We start from the raw sequence: 18046 nt of genomic DNA, 5'->3' as shown, positions 1-18046 counted from the left end.
GTTTGATGAGAAGTCATGCCAAATATCAAGGAGTCTAGATCCTCTGTTTGTCAAAAGTATGACTTTCCTACTTTTTTTTTCTCGTTTGCAGAATAGCGGTTGGTCCATCTCAATCACCAATGTAATTATATAATCATACGGTCCAGTCAGATTGCAACAACCATAATTTTACTGCTTGACACAAATAGAGGATCCATATTGAATTTCAAGCAGTTTAAAAACTTAGGTGGACCTGTCAAATCCCTTTAACTGTTTTAAGCTTGATTTTCATATTGTGGCCTACCAAAGTTTTGAAATACAACTAATTTTTTGGGCACTCCATTACCTAAAAGAGACTGATGTGCATTTGGTAGATCCTTTCTAAGATGTAGGATGTACTAATGTCAAACAAACATAATGGCATATTGCTGATACTTTTAAACAATTTAATTATTGGCTACATCGCTAAAATCACATCAATTGAATGGTCAAAACTATTTCTGAGTTAGCATCTAAATACACAGTAAATTTTTATTTTTTATTTTTTAAAAAAAACATTGGCAAATTGTTTGTCTGTGATCCTTACATTTGACTCACCGGAGGCTCAAAATTTTTTCATTTTTTATAAAAATATATATTTTAATGGTCTTATTATAAAAATTATGTTAAGAATTTCACATATATGTGTTTGTATAAAAATATTGAAAAAATCCAATACATTCAAATTCTAATTCCTCGGAATAAAATATTTCAATTTCAAATGCATTTCATTTACTCACATCCAAATACAATTTAGTAAAGCTCCATATTTATTTACCTTCAATTTCATTTCCCATTTACCTCCATTTACAAGCTCCCAAAACAGAACTTAATATGAATTGCATGTCCACTGCCAAACCGAAAGTTACAATAATCGTGTAAACATCACGATGGGCCAGAAAGATTTCAACGGTTGGCATTTTCATCCCCACTGTTTGGAGCACAGGAAATTCGCATTCCTATAAATATGTATGTATCTCTTTGGGTTCCATGGTGAAGGCAACATGGAATTCCTTTCAATCGCTCTCCTTTTCTCCTTCATCTGCATAGCCTACTTCCTACTACGTGACCCACGCCAAAAGGGCCTTCCACCAGGCCCACGCCCATGGCCTATCTTAGGCAACCTCCTCCAGCTTGGAGACATGCCACACTCCCACCTAGCCAAACTAGCTCAATCCTACGGCCATCTCTTCACCCTCAAGCTCGGGGTCCAGACTGTCGTCGTCGCATCGTCCCCGGCTGCCGCTGCCGAGATCCTCAAGACCCATGATCGTGTCTTCTCCGGCCGCTACGTCTTCCACAACTTCCGTATCGAGAACCACGTCGAATACTCGATGGTGTGGTCTGAGTGCAATGACTACTGGAAAATGCTTCGGAGAATCTGCAGGACTGAGCTGTTCTCGCCGAAGATGATCGAAATGCAGGCCCACCTGAGGGAGAACAAGGTATCAGATATGGTGGGCCATTTGGGGAGGAAGGAAGGAGAGGTAGTGAAGATAGCTGAGATTGTTTTTGGGACTCTCTTCAATATCTTTGGCAACTTGATATATTCTAAGGATGTTTTCGACCTGTCCGACCCGTCGGGTGGGGAGATTAAAGGTCAGATATGGAGGTTGATGGAGCTGGGGAATTCAACAAATCCGGCGGATTATTTTCCGATACTAGGTGAGTTTGATCTCTTCAGGCAAAGGCGGGCGGTCGCCGACTGCCTTCATCAGATATATGATGTATGGAATGCAATTCTCCGTGAAAGGAGAGAGAAGAAAGAAGCTGATTCTAATCACGATTTCACCAATGTTTTGCTCAAGGCTAATCTTAATGATCATCAGATAAACGCGTTGCTAATGGTATGATTTCTCTCTTTTTCATATCTACTCGACTCGGAAGCTAGTTGAGTCGACTCAACAACTCGGGCGAGTTCTTAAAAACTCGTCAGTATGAGTAAATACTTGCAACTATTGTCGAGTGGGTTTTACGGGCTCATGTGTTAAGATTATCTGTAAAAAATAATGGATAGGGTGGATTTCTCACAAATACCATGGTGGGCCCCACCAGAGGAATATGGGTCCTTGAAAGCACATAAGCTTTGGGAGTAAACTATGTTCTATGTGTGAAATCTACTCCGTCTATTAAGTGAGAGCCATTATTTTCATCTTACTTGTAAAATATAAGCCATGGAGTTGTACATGAGTCAAGTTAGCTCGGTTAGCTCACTCAACTCGACTTGGAAAAGCTTGACTCACATTGACTCGAAATTGGATTCCGACCGAGTTGAATTAGATTTCGGAGCTCGAAAAAATTTCAAGCTGAGTTTGAGCTTGCCTGAACTCGACTCGACTCGGATTGAACCTCAACTTGAACTGACTCCGATCAAATAAGTTCAATGACTCAGTTATTTTGATATGGATGTTACTCGTCGAGTGTTTGATGAAATGACTTAATGAAATGTTGGCGAAGAAGGAGTGGATACGCCATGTGTTTGATTTAGATGCTGCTAGCAGGGTGTTTGATGATATACTGTAAAAACGTTGTTACTTTTTTTTTTGCATTTTTTAAGAAACTGAAAAGGCATTTTACGTGTTTGAGAAAATGCCGCATAGGCTTGACCTCGGCTCGAACTAACCCGAGCTGCTGACCAAACCGAACCAAGCTGGCTAGACAGGTTCGAGGACCAAGCCGACTACGAGCTGGGGTGAGATCCTAGCCCAGCCGAGCTGAGCTGTGCCAAGCTAGACTCGTATACAACTCTAAAATAAGCCACGTTAAAAACTCGCGTGGGCAACACCGATGGTGATCGGGTAAAACTGCTCCCAAAATGGCTAACTTCACACGGTGTAGATCGACCGAGATTTATATCTTTTTTACATCGTGTGTGGTATGCCTGATTAAAGATAAACACTATAGTAGCCACACACACGAACCTGTGGTTGGCATATACCATCCCCACCGTTTCATTTGCTGTGGCCCATCTGAGTTGTAGATGTAGCTGCTCTCTAGCATCAGGACTCATGAAGGATGCAACCTGACGGAAGGAGTGCATTTTTCATATAAAACAGGGTGGGCCCGCAGATATGTTTTATTTCAGCACTCAGGTCATCACGGTGCCTGGGTTAGAGTGTTAAGATCTCTTGATATATGCGGTTAAAGCTTTTAGAGAAAATGATTGTTGAACATGATATTAAATAAAAAGTTGTATGTTTGAATTATTAAAGTAACAAATATGCCATGGAAATATATTTTTTCAAAATGTACAAGAGCCAATCTGACTGGACGACACCTGTTTTGTATGCTGGATTTTTTTAAAAAAGAGACAATTTTAGCTATTGTGGTCCATTCAAGGGCATCAGTTGAGCTTAGGAGGGTGGCCTCTAGGGGTGCACATTTAACCGGTAGAACCGTAAAACCGGACAGGAACCGACCAAACGGTCCGGTTTGATCCGGTTCTAGAGTGCACCGATTCCGGTTCTGGTTCCAAAAATTAAAGAACCGGTGACAACGGTTCGGTTCTCGGTTTGGGGGTATGTAGAACCGAACCGAACCGTGAACCGATCCGTAAAACCAAACCGTGGATCCGATCCGTAGAACCAAACCGTGGAACCGAACCTTGAACCGAACCGATGTATTTTTGCATATCTTATAATTATTTTCTCTAGAATAATTATTTTCATAAATGTATTTTTGAATACCTTATACAACATCTAAACCATTCATCAAATGGACCACAACATGGATGGATATGGGCTTGCAATTGGATTGGATTATAAAAAGCCAAGAACCGTGGAACCGATCCGGAACCGAACCGGTTTTAACGGTTCGGTTCCGGTTCGGTTCTAGGGTGCCAACAGTTCGGTTCTGGTTCCAAATTTCCTAGAACCGTTAGGAAAGGTTCGGTTCCGGTTTCACCCCAAAACCGGACCAAACCGAACCGTGTGCACCCCTAGTGGCCTCTAATGCTCTCAAATTCCAGACATCTTATTTATTCTAAACAAAGAGATCAGACAAGCACCATAGCTTGATGTTGATGGTAGCATTGACATGGATTGGGTGCTTGACCGAAGCAAGTCATAATTCTTGCCAACATCTCATTTCAACCTTGAGTTAGAAACTCAACTCAACTCAACTCTAACTCAGACAGATTTCACCATGGTTATGATTCTAAGGGGGAGTTTGGATCTTAAGTTATTTAAAACAACCTACTTATGCCTCAAGTAGCTTATCTTGATTTCTACTTATTTAATTGAAGTGATTAAGGGAGCATCTGGATCATAAGTTACTTAAGATAAACTACTTATGATGAAATTCCAATGTGTTGTGTGAGTGCGTGGGTGTGTGTGGGTTGTGAGTATATGTGTAAAAAATTAAAAAACTACTTATGCCTCAAATAGCTTTTCTTTGTTTCTATTTATTAAATTAAAATGATTAAGTAATTTTATAATAAAAAATATTAATTATACTCAGACCATAAACCAAACTTATCTCAAATAAAGTGATTACTTCTTTTTTATTTTTATTTTTATTTTTTATCTGATACGTTTTACAATATGCATGCACTCATATCACGGTAGGATTTCACGGCAATGGTTACTCGAACCCGTCACACCTCATGTTGAAACTCTTGTGAGTTTAATACCTCCGCATTAGTAAAGTGATTAGGTAATTTTAAATAATAAAAAAATTACTTATAATTCATTATAAACCAAACTTATATTATCTATTGCTTTGAGTAGAAAAAGTAATTTATCTAATGGTATCCAAACAGGCCTTAAGAAACTTGACTAGGTCACGAAACGATAAGGTATTCATTGTAGATTGAGTAAGACATGGATATTCGACTGGACCTGCCAAGATTGGGAAAAAATATTATATACTTTATATCTAAATATTAAAATGTAATTAAAAATAATAATAAAAGAAAATCAAGGAAACTCATCTCCACAAAAGGTTAACGATTTCTCTCTTTCATTTTGGGTATTGAAAATGTTACCGGGTAGCATACTATTTTAATATACAAAATAGAAAGTGGATGTGTGCCTAGCTGATGTGTGGATGTTACTTCCTGAGAAATGTTACAGTGCTCTTAGATCGTTATGGCTTTTGGTGCTCCAACTTGCATCACTTAACTTAGACAGCCTAATCGATTGATCTGAACCATTCATTAAGTTCAAAACACATTTTTGATGCTACCATTCAAAAATCAGATGATCTAATTTGTTCTTCATTTGGCCTTGTCTCTTATAGCCATCCTTTTTCCAAGCCATGGATGGAACGGTTATGATTCCCTAATAAAAGTGTTTCTTTTTAAGAATCATAAGCAATCCATGATGTCTCTAATAAAACAAATGGATCAGATTGTTGATTGGACCTTTTTTTTTTGGCAAATGATCTTGACTGTCCATGTTTAAGGCCATTGATCAAACGGTTAATATTTGTTATATCAGTGTGATATTTTCATGATAGCCGATGAAATATGTGTTAGACTAAATGAACAGTCTAGATCAATGGATTGGACTGTCCAAGTGTACCAATGCAACAAGGTTATTCTTCTAATCCATTCCATTTATACAGGAAATGTTCGGTGCCGGCACAGAAACTAGCGCTTCAACGATAGAGTGGGCCATGGCAGAGCTCATCAAAAACCCAGATATCATGTCCAAAGTTCGATCAGAACTAGACAGGGTGGTGGGCCCCAAAATGGTGAAGGAGTCAGATCTACCGTCCCTTCCTTATCTCCAAGCGTGCGTAAAGGAGACACTACGATTACACCCTCCAACACCTTTACTCCTACCCCACCGTGCCTTAGAGAAATGTCAGCTGTTCGATTACACGATCCCAAAGGACTGTCAATTGATGGTGAATGCATGGGCCATTGGGAGGGACCCCAAAACATGGAACGATCCGATGACGTTTGTACCGGAGCGATTTCTGAATTCAACGGTGGATTACAAAGGGAACGATTTTGAGCTCATACCATTCAGTGCAGGGCGGAGGATATGCCCAGGTGTACCGCTCGCGAGTCAGTTCATACCGTTGATTGTAGCGTCTCTGGTGCAGAATTTTGTGTGGGGCCTACCAAATGGCATGAGGCCAAGTGAGTTGGTGATGGATGAGAAGTTCGGGTTGACTTTACAGAAGGAGCCCCCTCTGCTCGTCGTTCCTAAAGCACGTGTATGATCTAATTGTTGCTCTGGAGTCGTTTTGGCTACACACATGGAGTGATGATCGGATGATCGGGAATGTCCATGTTTTGGGCTGCTGTCTCAGATATGAGGTAGTGGGAGATTAATAGTAAATGGGTGGTTCTGACCGTTGATATAGTTAGTTGAATGCTGACCGTTGGAAAGAGAATTTCAACAGTTCAAATTCAATTAAATGAAACAATGGTCAAGATCATTTCTTTCAGAAAAGTTCTTGGTTCTAAATGATGCCAAGAGGATGGACGCTCCAGATTATGCACGTGTATTTTTTTTTTCTTTTACTCTGTTTGTCCGGGTAGTAAAGTGTGTTGGTGATCACAAGCCTAGGTACTGTGCATGGCAGTTTATGTATACTGCTGCTGGAGTTAATTACAGAGATTTTGAGAAAAAATCTTAAGCACGGTAGACGCTTACTTTTTATGCGTTTTTATTTTTTTTCCTAGAACATTTTAGGTAAAAGCAGCTGAAAAAGTATGGATATTTTCGTCTTTATTGGATTGTCAGTACGGGTAGAGATCTAGATTGGTAAGATATATTTTGTTCGAGTCGAAAAAAGGAAGGTGGATGGAAGGTCACGTCCATAGTAAAAAATTACCCAGATTTTGACTATACTAGCCTTGTCGCATAGTCAAAATTAAAAAAGAAGGGAAGTTTAAAATATTGCAGGGTAGACTATTGATAAGTTTTTAAAACTAATCAGACTAAGTTGTTCTTGTCCTCGGAACAGCCGTTGTAGTACTATTTTAAGTGGGAAAAAAAGCTACTTATATTCAATTTCGAGACAGGGATGAGGACAAGATTTGTTATTAAGTCTACTCGAACCTAAATTCAATATGTTCATTTTCTTTGTAGCCCTTTATTTATATGGAAATATACTAATATCTTGCTAACGTGATATTTATGTAGTCCATAAAACCTAATAACATATAATAATGTTCATTCGATACAAACTATTTTCTTATGAGGTGGTTTATGTGAATGGTGGATGTTAGGGTTGTACATCAAGCAGAGTCGAGTCAAGGTGGGCCAAGCTTGGCATGACTTGTTCGTGCTCTCCTCGAGTTCGAGCTCAGCCCCGGGCTTACCATTGGAGCTTGGCTTATTTGTCAAACCTTTTGAATCGAGCTCGAGGCAAGCTTACCTTGAGTTGACTTAAGCTTGCTCTCAACCTAACCCAACTCAGCACCTAACTCGCACTTGACTCAACCCAGCAACCCGACCCGACTCCTAAATCAAATATTCAAATATATATATATATATATATATATATATATATATATATATATATATATATATATATATATATATAATATTAAATAAAGCCATAGAGGTACCTTGTTGTTAGTGTTAAGAGAGAGAGAGAGAGAGAGAGGAGCTCGGGCGCGACGGGTTGGGTGAGGAAGGGAAATGGTAAAAAAGGGACAGATGGGTAGGGTAGGGTAGGGTTTAAGTTTTAACTTTTTTATTTTTAAATATAATATATATATATATATATATATATATATATATATATATATATATATATATAATATTTGAGTTGAGCTAAGCTCGAGCTTCAAGCTGAATTGAATTCGAGTCGAGTCGAGTCGAGTCAAGATACACTATGATCGAACTCGACTCGTTTTCAAAACAAGCTAGGTCAAATGAAGCTTGGCTCGCATCAAGTCATCGTTCAAGCCAAGTCAAGCCGAGCTACATTGAGCTAAGCCAAGTGAGCTTTCGAGCTAGCTTGGCTCGTGTACAGCCCTAGCGAATGTTGATCATGCTTGCAACCATGACTTTCCATGAAATTCTGAGGTTAATGGATGTAGTGAATTCCACACATATGCGATGTTGGACCCCACATATGGTGTATGAATGCTGTTAGAAATTTTCTTGTATAGTCTATTTAAGTAGTTTTCGACAGTAGGAGTTCAATTACCATTATTTCTTGTGGTGTAAGTCTATTTAAGCCTTTGGTTCTCCTCCTTTTAGGGCCCATGCTCAAAGTTGTTTTGTTTAGATTAATAGTCGGCATGGGTAAATTATATACATCACGATGGCTCACAACAACCAATAACAGTAGCCAGTGGTCGTTCACTCCTAACGATTTCCGTATGGTGAGGTCCATCTTATTTGTGGATGTAACTCATTCTTTCACTATAGAAAGTAGTGAGATTGAAAGCCTACTATTGAAGACTTCTCATAGGCCACAAATTTTTTTGATGTAACTTATTCTTTTGCCCATGGCATTAAATTAAATTCTGAATCCAATGGACGGAGCAGATCTTCAACACGTATCCCATGGTAGGCCCCACAATCCTTAACACATTGATAACCTAGACCCTTAACACATGAAAATCTCGACCCTTGACACATACTCGATAGTGGGCCCCTGTAAACACACCACCCCAAGTTGATAAGCTGATAGAGTTTGAACGGATGGATGAATAACCACACCTTGATCCTAAACCCTAACCCTAGAAGCCTAAACCCTAGGAACCCCAATACCAGCCGAACCGCAGTCTTAAACCCTAATCCTAGAAACCTAAAGCCTAGGAAACCCAGTCATAAACCTTAAACTCAACCCATCCATCCTAGTCAACTTGACCAGCCTAACCTAAAACCCTAGGAACCCAAAACCCTAAAACCTTGAGTTAACTCGGCGAGTCAACTGACCCGGTCAGGCTACCCAAACCCATAACCCAGTCAACTCACCTAGTCAAGCCCAAAACCAAGCCTGAACCCAATTCCAATCGGAGAAATGGGCGAAACCTTAAAGCACTAACCCTCACAGCAGAACCTCCACACGCTTGGAGGATGCTGCTCTGAACGCTGGAAGATCGGCGCACACGCTGATTTAAGTTTGTTTTTAGGCTGTGTGGACTTATTTGGATTGATGCAGTAGACTTGGAGTCGCCACTAGCCGCTTAACTCAAAATCCCGCAGTCGGCTAAAACTTGAATAATAAGTAAAGCTAGAGAATCTAGAGACTCTCTTGCTTTAAGTTAACTCTTGATCTACGATTTGAGATTCTGAGTAAGGGACCTTGGTTATAAAGAGGGAAGGTGTTAGGCACCCTCTCTGCTCGTATGGATGTACGGTTTCTACTTTGTATGGTAAAATAGTCTTAAGGGATAGGATAATAAGATTGAAAAGGGACTAGGCAGACTTAGATTTCTGATATGGCAAGGTTCGGAATTTTGGCAAGCCACAGAGCATACATCCAAAGAATGTCTAGAGGAGTTTTGAATAGATGTGATGACGGTAAAATATCATTTGAAGGGGACTAGGTTACCATGAGCTTTTGATGTGACAGGATCTAGAGTTCTGGTAAGTCACAGAGCATACATTCAATGAAAACCTAGAGAAGCATAAGGGTTGAGAAGGGAAGTCATGATGCTATATGAATGATAATGATGGATGCATAATCCTTGACTTGCACTTGAAAAGGCTTGGATGTTTTGGCGCACTATGGTTAGAAGGTTTGGCTCAAGTGGAAGTGAGAAGCTAAGGGATGGCGGGATAAGACTGACGGAGGCTAGAAAGGATGAGAGCTATAGAACTTAAGCACTCCTCTTACTCACTCTCTTTCTCTGCCTTACTCTCCTTCTCTTTCTTGGTTGGTAGGTGTTTTTTTTATTGTAGTTGGTTGTGTGAAATGAAGAGAAGTGAAGGGTATATATAGCCTTTTGGGATAGTCTTTAGGTAATTCTAAGGACTTTGTAGGGTGAATGATGATATGATGGCTTGTGATTGGTGGAGGAAAGGGTAATACCACATGGTGCTTCCTTGTATGTTCATAAGCTTGGTAGGATAGTAAATAAGGTGAATCTCGGGGTCAAAGTGGTGAAAACAGTTGACTTTGGAAGTGAGAAACAGCTATAGCTTGGAGGGGCACATTTGTCAAGGTGGGGCAGTAACTGTTCCCGAATTTCAGCTGGTGGGCTCTATTCGGGCCTTAGGTGTGGCCCAAAGCCCGTTTTGAATTTTTCGGCTAAAAAATGGCTCGGTTATGGCTCGAAATGGCTTGAGGATGGCTCAAAAGATGGATGGTTTTTTGGGAATGCTTTGGCTTTGGTGATGGCCTGAATTAAGTTATGGTTATGGGTAATGGGCTGGTTCAGGTTTGGTTAGGGTTTGGATCGGGTTTTGGAAAATGGTTGCGGTTTTAACTAGGGTGTGGGGTTCAGGTTCAATTTCCTAAAGATCATCCATGCCTTATCAAAGTGCTAACCTGGGTGGGGTGTCTACAGATGCCCCTCTTTGGCAGAGGTTGCGTGCAACTGAATGCCAAAGTGAGTGGACACCCCACCCTTTGGTCAGAAAAGATTGTGGTTTAGATCTGTAGCCTACCATAGTATCATTGTCAGTTTACTGTTTGAAAAAGAGATAACTTACACCTATCAAAATGATGTGATTGTCCCTGTGCTTTCTATGGCATTACGGGCCACAAATCACAACCTTTTCGCATTGGATTGATAATAGCATCGGAGAGTAAATCTGAAAAGTAGGGCCCCAACGCTTTTGCGGCTTTACGGAGATTCCCGTACTATTTAGATCTTAGTTGTTCCTTTGCTACACAATCACCCTAGGAGTACCTATTCCAATTGATCGCCAAAGTGTTTAGCTGCCCTATGGGTTCTGCGGCCATACAGGGAACTCACTACGCCGACTTGGACTCAATCAGACTTTCCGAGCCTCCCGGACTAGGTATGCGCAGGTGACATTTTTTTCCATGTAATCCTCTGATTTTGATACGTTGGTTACAACTGATTTTCTTTTCTCCACTCTTTTGAAATGATTACTTTGACCAGAGTTGGATCGAGTTCGTCATCACTTGCATTTCATCATTTGTACGACTGTCCTGATATTGAGATCCAGGCCAACCATACTTGTATCGCATACCGATTCAGTCAACTCCTAGGGAAACCAGAAGAGGTCGAATCTTGTTGTACTGTTTGTGCTGGACGCTATTAGGAAGTATAAGAGACCTCTTAGTGCCTTGCATACCGAGTGCTATATTTTTTGAAATTTTTTTGTTTTGAAAACTACACCTCATGAGGAGCTACACTCCCTTGAGATTTCATTACAATTTTTGAAGATTTTCTTGAGGCCTTTTGAAAAGATTCGTTTGATATCGTGAGAGGGCGTTGTCGTTCGATTTTTATTTTGGCCATTTTTTTTTTGAATAAGTCCAAATAGTTCTGTTACCTCCACTGGTGATTTTGTGGGACCATTCAACTAATCTGGTTTTTATTGGGATTTTTTGTATCTTTTCCTTGATTTTCTTTCATTTTCTCTCTAATTTATCCAAGATTCTCAATTTCTCGTGAGATTTTCATTTTCTCCTAAAATCTTATAGAGATTCCTTTTTTCTCCTCCTTTTCCTTTCATTGTCCGTTGGACCAAGGCAATTCCCAAGCTCTCATATCACTTCAAAGGGTATAAGCAGCGCGGGGTTGTGCTTTTGGCAAGGGGTAGTAGTCCGATTACCGGGGGCGGCAATTGGATTACCTCCCTACAGCCGTTTGTCCATTGGTTTAAGTTGTGCGTTGGTCCGGGACTAGCTTTTGCTTCCTTATTTCTTCTTCTAGAATTTTCTTCCAGAGGCACCATTGTTGAATCTTGCAAGCTCTTTATTTCTCTTATTCTCTTTCCCCTCAATTCCTTCTTCCTTGCTTCCTTTTTTTCTTAATCCTCTCTTCCCTAAACCCTTTTTTTGGTAGTTATCTTACACAGCTATTTGCATCATTCGGTGGGTCTTGATACCCATGTCCATGGTTTTTTTTTTTTTTTGGACTCAGTTTCTTTATAGCCATGATCCCTCTTTTCACCAAGGGAAATAGAAAATGTGGGACTTTGGAAGAATTCTACCACCTTGACCTTGCTGGAAAAAATTCATTCTTGCTAAGGGATGAGTTTTCTCCCTTTCTTTTAAGTTCTAGGCCCATTTGGCCTTTAGCTATGTAATTTTTGATTTTTTTTTAAAATGTAATTGGAGTGGGGTATGATAAGAAAAGTGCCCCATCTTTGTTTATGCATGTGTATGTGTGTGTGTGTGTGTGTGTGTGTGTGTGTGTGTGTGTTAATTTCTATTGTTTTTGCTTCTTCTTTTTTGTTGTGTTTGGAAGAAGGCCCAAATCCTACACATCATCCCACATTTGTGTTGGCCTACTTGAGGGATGCATCTCATCATAAAAACTGGTGGGCCATCATGTAGCCTTAGAATGTGGTCCCTTGGATGGATCACTTCTTTGGGAGAAAGAAATAGACCGATACTTAATTTGATGGGATAGATTGACCGTGGTGGTCCATTCGGATATTCAAGTTTGTGGGTCCTTTGTGGTCAGCCATTTTTTAGAATGGGCCCCAATTTCTTCCTTGCCATGATTTAACTCTTGGATTATATGGTCATTGATTGGGCCCGTGATGTGGATTTGAACCAATGGGCTTCTCTAAGAGAATGGGCTTAAAACCCATGGACTTTAAAATGGGTTCCCTTAAATGGGCTAATGGACTTGGACTTTAGAGATGGGCTTTTCTAAGTGGATCCTAGAAATGGGCTTTGCTTGACTGGGCTTTAAGATGGGCTTTTCTTAAATGGGCTTTACTTAAAATGGACCTTGGGCTTTTCTTGAATGGGCCTAAAAATGGGCCTTGAGATGGGCTTTTCTTGAACAGACCTAGAGATGGGCATTTCCTAAATGGGCCTTGGATTGAGTTTTTCTTAAGATGGGCCTAGAGATGGGTTTTACTTGAATGGACCTAGAGATGGGCTTTTCTCAATGGGCCTTGGATTGCACTTTTCTTAAGATGGGCCTTGAGATGGGTTTGGACAATGGGCCTTAGGATATGGGCTTGGACCAGTGGGTCACAGGAGTAAATCATGTCAGTGAGAATTCAAGGACTACACATAATGTGCCTTCCTTCTTCTCTATTTTTTATTGTTCTTTTGGAATATTTGGCCAGTTGTGAAGGCATGGGTGAATACTTACCTGTAAATGTTGTCCCTGCAGCATGCCTCGTCGTGGGTAGAGCGAGGTTGATCCTTCTAATCAGTCAGTCGACCCTTGCCATGTGCCTCCGGAGGGTCGGCATCTTTTTGACATTGCATGAGAGGGAAGGGCTCCTGCTGTCTTGAGGGGACAAGGGGTCCTCCGACATTGGCCAGATTGGTTTGTGGATCATCAACCATTGTCTTGAGGGGACGAGGGGTCCCCTTTATGGCTTGTTCAGAGTTCGTCTGAGTAAGACGAACATGTCGCTTTTATCTGTATTGGTTGAGCGATGGCGCGCCGAGACCCAAACATTTCATCTTCCTTTCGGTGAGTGAGGCATCACTCCTTATAACATCTTCATCCAGCTCGACCTTCGGTATGAGGGGTGGTCCATACCCTTTGAGGAGGATCTCGCCATCCCTTCTAACGAGGACTGGATGAACCTCCTAGGGATGGTTCCTAACTCTTCTGAATTCTCGGGATCTCGATTCAAGTTGCTTTGGTAATCAGTGAACTTTTCTTGATGAGTTCCACAGACTGATGCCGAAGCTATTGTGAAAGCTTGCGCCTTGATCTTGTATACCTTGGGAGCCATATTTTTCTCATGGAAATGAGCTGGTGAGCTCCCATCTATTGTCGCTCATTGCTGATATCACATTTCCCACAGCGTATAACTAGAATGATGCGCTCTTGGCCCACTTGTATGAAGGTCTGGACAAGGCCAACCGTTGTAACAGTAGGTCGATAACTGGTTTCTATCCAGTTATCGAGGTATGCATCGATCTTTTTGTCTCGATTGTTGTCATGAGCATACATCCTGATGATTGATTCTCAACAGGTCTACTTCTTTGATCACTTTCTACATTTGGGGCCTACTCTAATAAACCATAGCCCTCCTTTTCCTCGCATGATGCTATTGTACAAGGACAACCAAAGCCTTACCCACTAATTTTCAAATCTTGCTTTGTAACGCCTTAAAAATCGGGAGTCGAACAGAAGCTCAACTCCCGAGTTCCAACGCATCACTTATGCAATATAGATAATGATGATTAAATGTTGTCCGTATTAGTACATTAAACATGAGTGGGATTATACCAAATCAGCATATCATACTCCAAAGACAATTAAATTATGCAAGCGGAAGACTGTGATAAATATATAGAGCATATAAGTGATTGTAAGTCCCCAGAGTATGAATGTCACTAGGTTAAATAATTACATGTATTATTCCAAAATTTACAAAATGATAAAGTGTAATGTCATCTAATTCATATCCCTGTAGCCCCGGTGATGCAACCAGATCTATATAGACCCGTCAGAGAGTTGCAGATAGGAGAACTCCACCTCGTTGTCATAAAAAACAAGCTCCATCTCGTAAGCCTCGCCATCATCTGAAACTACAACAGAGTCTGGTTGGTGCTTTAAAACACCATCCCAGAGTGGGAGTGAGTGATCGACTCAGTGAAGCTATAAGGCAAAGGTTAACATGTTATCAATTTAGTCAAGCAGTAATGATAAAACAATACAACAAACATTCTTAAGTACTCTTGTTAATGCAAGGATGGGATGCGATAATGATGTATGCCCTCACCTATACTTCCTCTGCAGCATCATCTCATGGACTCGCATACAACACTCCCGCTGTGCTCAAATCCAACGACAAAGGCACATGCAATGCGGTGTATGTGCATGATTAGCCAAGTTCTTAATTAGACCTATTCATATAGTAGTTTTGAAAAGTTAAGGTACCTCCCTTTATATCATTGACCCAAACAATGATCCATCTAGGGTCGTCAATCCTAGTTAATCACATACGATAGGCAAGTTCGCAAGTTTACACTATAGGTCGCTACGGGAGGCTCATCACCTCGACATAGGCTTCATTCACACTCAAAGTCACTACGAGAGGCTCGTCACCAGATCGTGGGCCTATTTTATACTCAAGGTCACTACAGAAAGGCTTGTCACCTTAGCGTAGGCTGACAATTCGAATACGGTGTCCCATACACCATCACGTTTGGCTCATGAGTTTAGATTGCTCACTGGTCACTACGGAGAAGCTCGTCACTCTAGCGTAGGCCGACAGCTTGACCACGGTGTCCCATACACTACCATGCCCAGCTCATGAGTCTTAGCGGATCGTGGTACCAAGGTTAAACGGACTTTGCACTGGTAAGTGGGACCTTAGATTTAAGCAGTAGTGTCCATACATGGTAAACACACATTAGGCCAATCGGGTTACTTGACAAGTCCGATTAGTACGAGTGCACGCTAAGTTAATTGACATGGAGCGCATACACACTCCTTGTGGCCTAACCATTATTAATAATCATCGTACGACTCGAATTCATCGAACGTGTCGTTGATGGCGGAACCAATCCAGCCACTCTAACGAAATCTGTTACTGAATGCCTGGACTATGTTGTAGTCCCAGTCACACTCCAAGATAATAACATATATAAATGTAATTAAAAATTAATATTATATACTTTATATCTAAATATTAAAATGTAATTAAAAATTAATAATAAAAGAAAATCAAAGAAACTCATCTGTGCAAAAGGTGGACGATTTCTCTTTTTCATTTTGGGTATTGAAAATGTTGCCGAGTAACGTACTATTTCAATATACAAAATATAAAGTGGATGTGCGCCTGGCTGAAAGTGGATGTCACTTCCTGAGAAATGTTACAGTACTCTTAGATCATTATGGCTTATGGTGCTCCTACTTTCATCACTTCACTTAGACAGTCTAATCGATTGATCTGAATCATTCACTAAATTCAAAACACATTTATGGTCCTACCATTCAAAAATCAGATGATCTAATTTGTTCTTCATTTGGCCTTGTTTCTTCTAGCCATCCTTCTTCCAAGCCATGGATGGAACGGTTATGATTCCCTAAGAAAAGTAGCGTTTTATAATCATAACCAATCCATGACGTCCCTAATAAAACAGATGGATCAGATTGTTGATTGGACCTTTTTTTTTTTTTTTTGTAAATGATCTTGGCTGTCCATGTTTAAGGCCAATGATCAAACAGTTAATATTTGTTGTATCAGTGTGATATTTTCATCATGGCCCATGAAATAGGTGTTGGAGTAAATGAACAGTCTAGATCAATGGATTGGACTGTCCAAGTTTACCAATGCAACAAGGGCCATTCCTTTCTTAATGATTTGATTATTCTTCTGAACCATTCCATTTATACAGGAAATGTTCGGTGCCGGCACAGAAACTAGCGCTTCAACGATAGAGTGGGCCATGGCGGAGCTCATCAAAAACCCAGATATCATGTCCAAAGTTCGATCAGAACTAGACAGGGTGGTGGGCCCCAAAATGGTGAAGGAGTCAGATCTACCGTCCCTTCCTTATCTCCAAGCGTGCGTAAAGGAGACACTACGATTACACCCTCCAACACCTTTACTCCTACCCCACCGTGCCTTAGAGAAATGTCAGCTGTTCGATTACACGATCCCAAAGGACTGTCAATTGATGGTGAATGCATGGGCCATTGGGAGGGACCCCAAAACATGGAACGATCCGATGACGTTTGTACCGGAGCGATTTCTGAATTCAACGGTGGATTACAAAGGGAACGATTTTGAGCTCATACCATTCAGTGCAGGGCGGAGGATATGCCCAGGTGTACCGCTCGCGAGTCAGTTCATACCGTTGATTGTAGCGTCTCTGGTGCAGAATTTTGTGTGGGGCCTACCAAATGGCATGAGGCCAAGTGAGTTGGTGATGGATGAGAAGTTCGGGTTGACTTTACAGAAGGAGCCCCCTCTGCTCGTCGTTCCTAAAGCACGTGTATGATCTAATTGTTGCTCTGGAGTTCGTTTTGGCTACACACATGGAGTGATGATCGGATGATCGGGAATGTCCATGTTTTGGGTTGCTGTCTCAGATATGAGGTAGTGGGAGATTAATAGTAAATGGGTGGTTCTGACCGTTGATATAGTTAGTTGAATGCTGACCGTTGGAAAGAGAATTTCAACAGTTTAAATTCAATTAAATGAAACAATGGTCAGGATCATTTCTTTCAGAAAAGTTCTTGGTTCTAAATAATGCCAAGAGGATGGACGCTCCAGATTATGCACGTGTATTTTTTTTTTCATTTACTCTGTTTGTCCTGGTAGTAAAGTGTGTTGGTGATCACAAGCCTAGGTACTGTGCATGGCAGTTTATGTATACTGCTGCTGGAGTTAATTACAGGGATTTTGAGAAAAATTCTTAAGCACGGTAGACGCTTACTTTTTATGCGTTATTTTTTTTTTTTTCCTAGAACGTTTTTGGTAAAAGCAGGCGAAAACGTAGGGGTGTTTTCGTCTTTACTGGGTTGTGAGTGCAGGTAGAGGTCTATATTGATAAGGTATGTCTATATTGATAAGGTATGTTTTGTTCCGGTCGAGAAAAAGGAAGGTGGATAGAAGGTCACATCTATGGTAAAATATCACCCGGATTTTGACTATACTAACCTTGTAGCATAGTCAAAATTAAAAAAGAAGGGAAGTTTACATTATTGCAGGGCAGACGGTTGATAAGTTTTTAAAACTATCCTGACTAAGTTGCTCTTGCCACCGGAAAAGCCGTTGTAGTACTATTTTAAGTGGGAAAAAAAGCTACTCAGTATTCAATTTCGAGAAAGGGATAAGGACAAGATTTGTTATTAGTTCTACTCGAACCTAGATTCAATATATTCATTTTCTTTATAGCTCTTTATTTATATGGAAATATACTAATATCTTGCTAACGCGATATTTATGTAGTACATAAAACTTAATAAAATATAACAATGTTCATATGATACGAACTATTTTCTTATGAGGTGGTTTATGTGATTGGTGGATGT

The 18046-nt window shown here is 40.5% G+C and overlaps 2 protein-coding genes across 2 annotated transcripts; both read left to right on the top strand.

Annotated features, from left to right (window-relative positions):
* The first annotated feature begins 995 nt into the window (after nt 1-995).
* On the top strand, nt 996-6524 carry LOC131239722 (probable (S)-N-methylcoclaurine 3'-hydroxylase isozyme 2). Its single transcript, XM_058237560.1, has 2 exons — nt 996-1865; nt 5584-6524. Exons 1-2 carry the CDS (start codon nt 1023-1025, stop codon nt 6187-6189), a joined length of 1449 nt encoding a protein of 482 aa, XP_058093543.1. The 5' UTR covers nt 996-1022; the 3' UTR covers nt 6190-6524.
* A 6649-nt stretch (nt 6525-13173) lies between these two features.
* LOC131238835 ((S)-N-methylcoclaurine 3'-hydroxylase isozyme 1-like) lies at nt 13174-17387 on the top strand. Its single transcript, XM_058236432.1, has 2 exons — nt 13174-13284; nt 16405-17387. Exons 1-2 carry the CDS (start codon nt 13174-13176, stop codon nt 17008-17010), a joined length of 717 nt encoding a protein of 238 aa, XP_058092415.1. The 3' UTR covers nt 17011-17387.
* The last annotated feature ends 659 nt before the right edge of the window (nt 17388-18046 follow it).

This window comes from Magnolia sinica, chromosome 3, assembly GCF_029962835.1.
Source record: "Magnolia sinica isolate HGM2019 chromosome 3, MsV1, whole genome shotgun sequence".
Classification (NCBI taxonomy): Eukaryota; Viridiplantae; Streptophyta; class Magnoliopsida; order Magnoliales; family Magnoliaceae; genus Magnolia; species Magnolia sinica.
The sequence above is the reverse complement of the archived record's forward strand: the minus strand, read 5'-3'. Positions and strand labels throughout refer to the sequence as shown.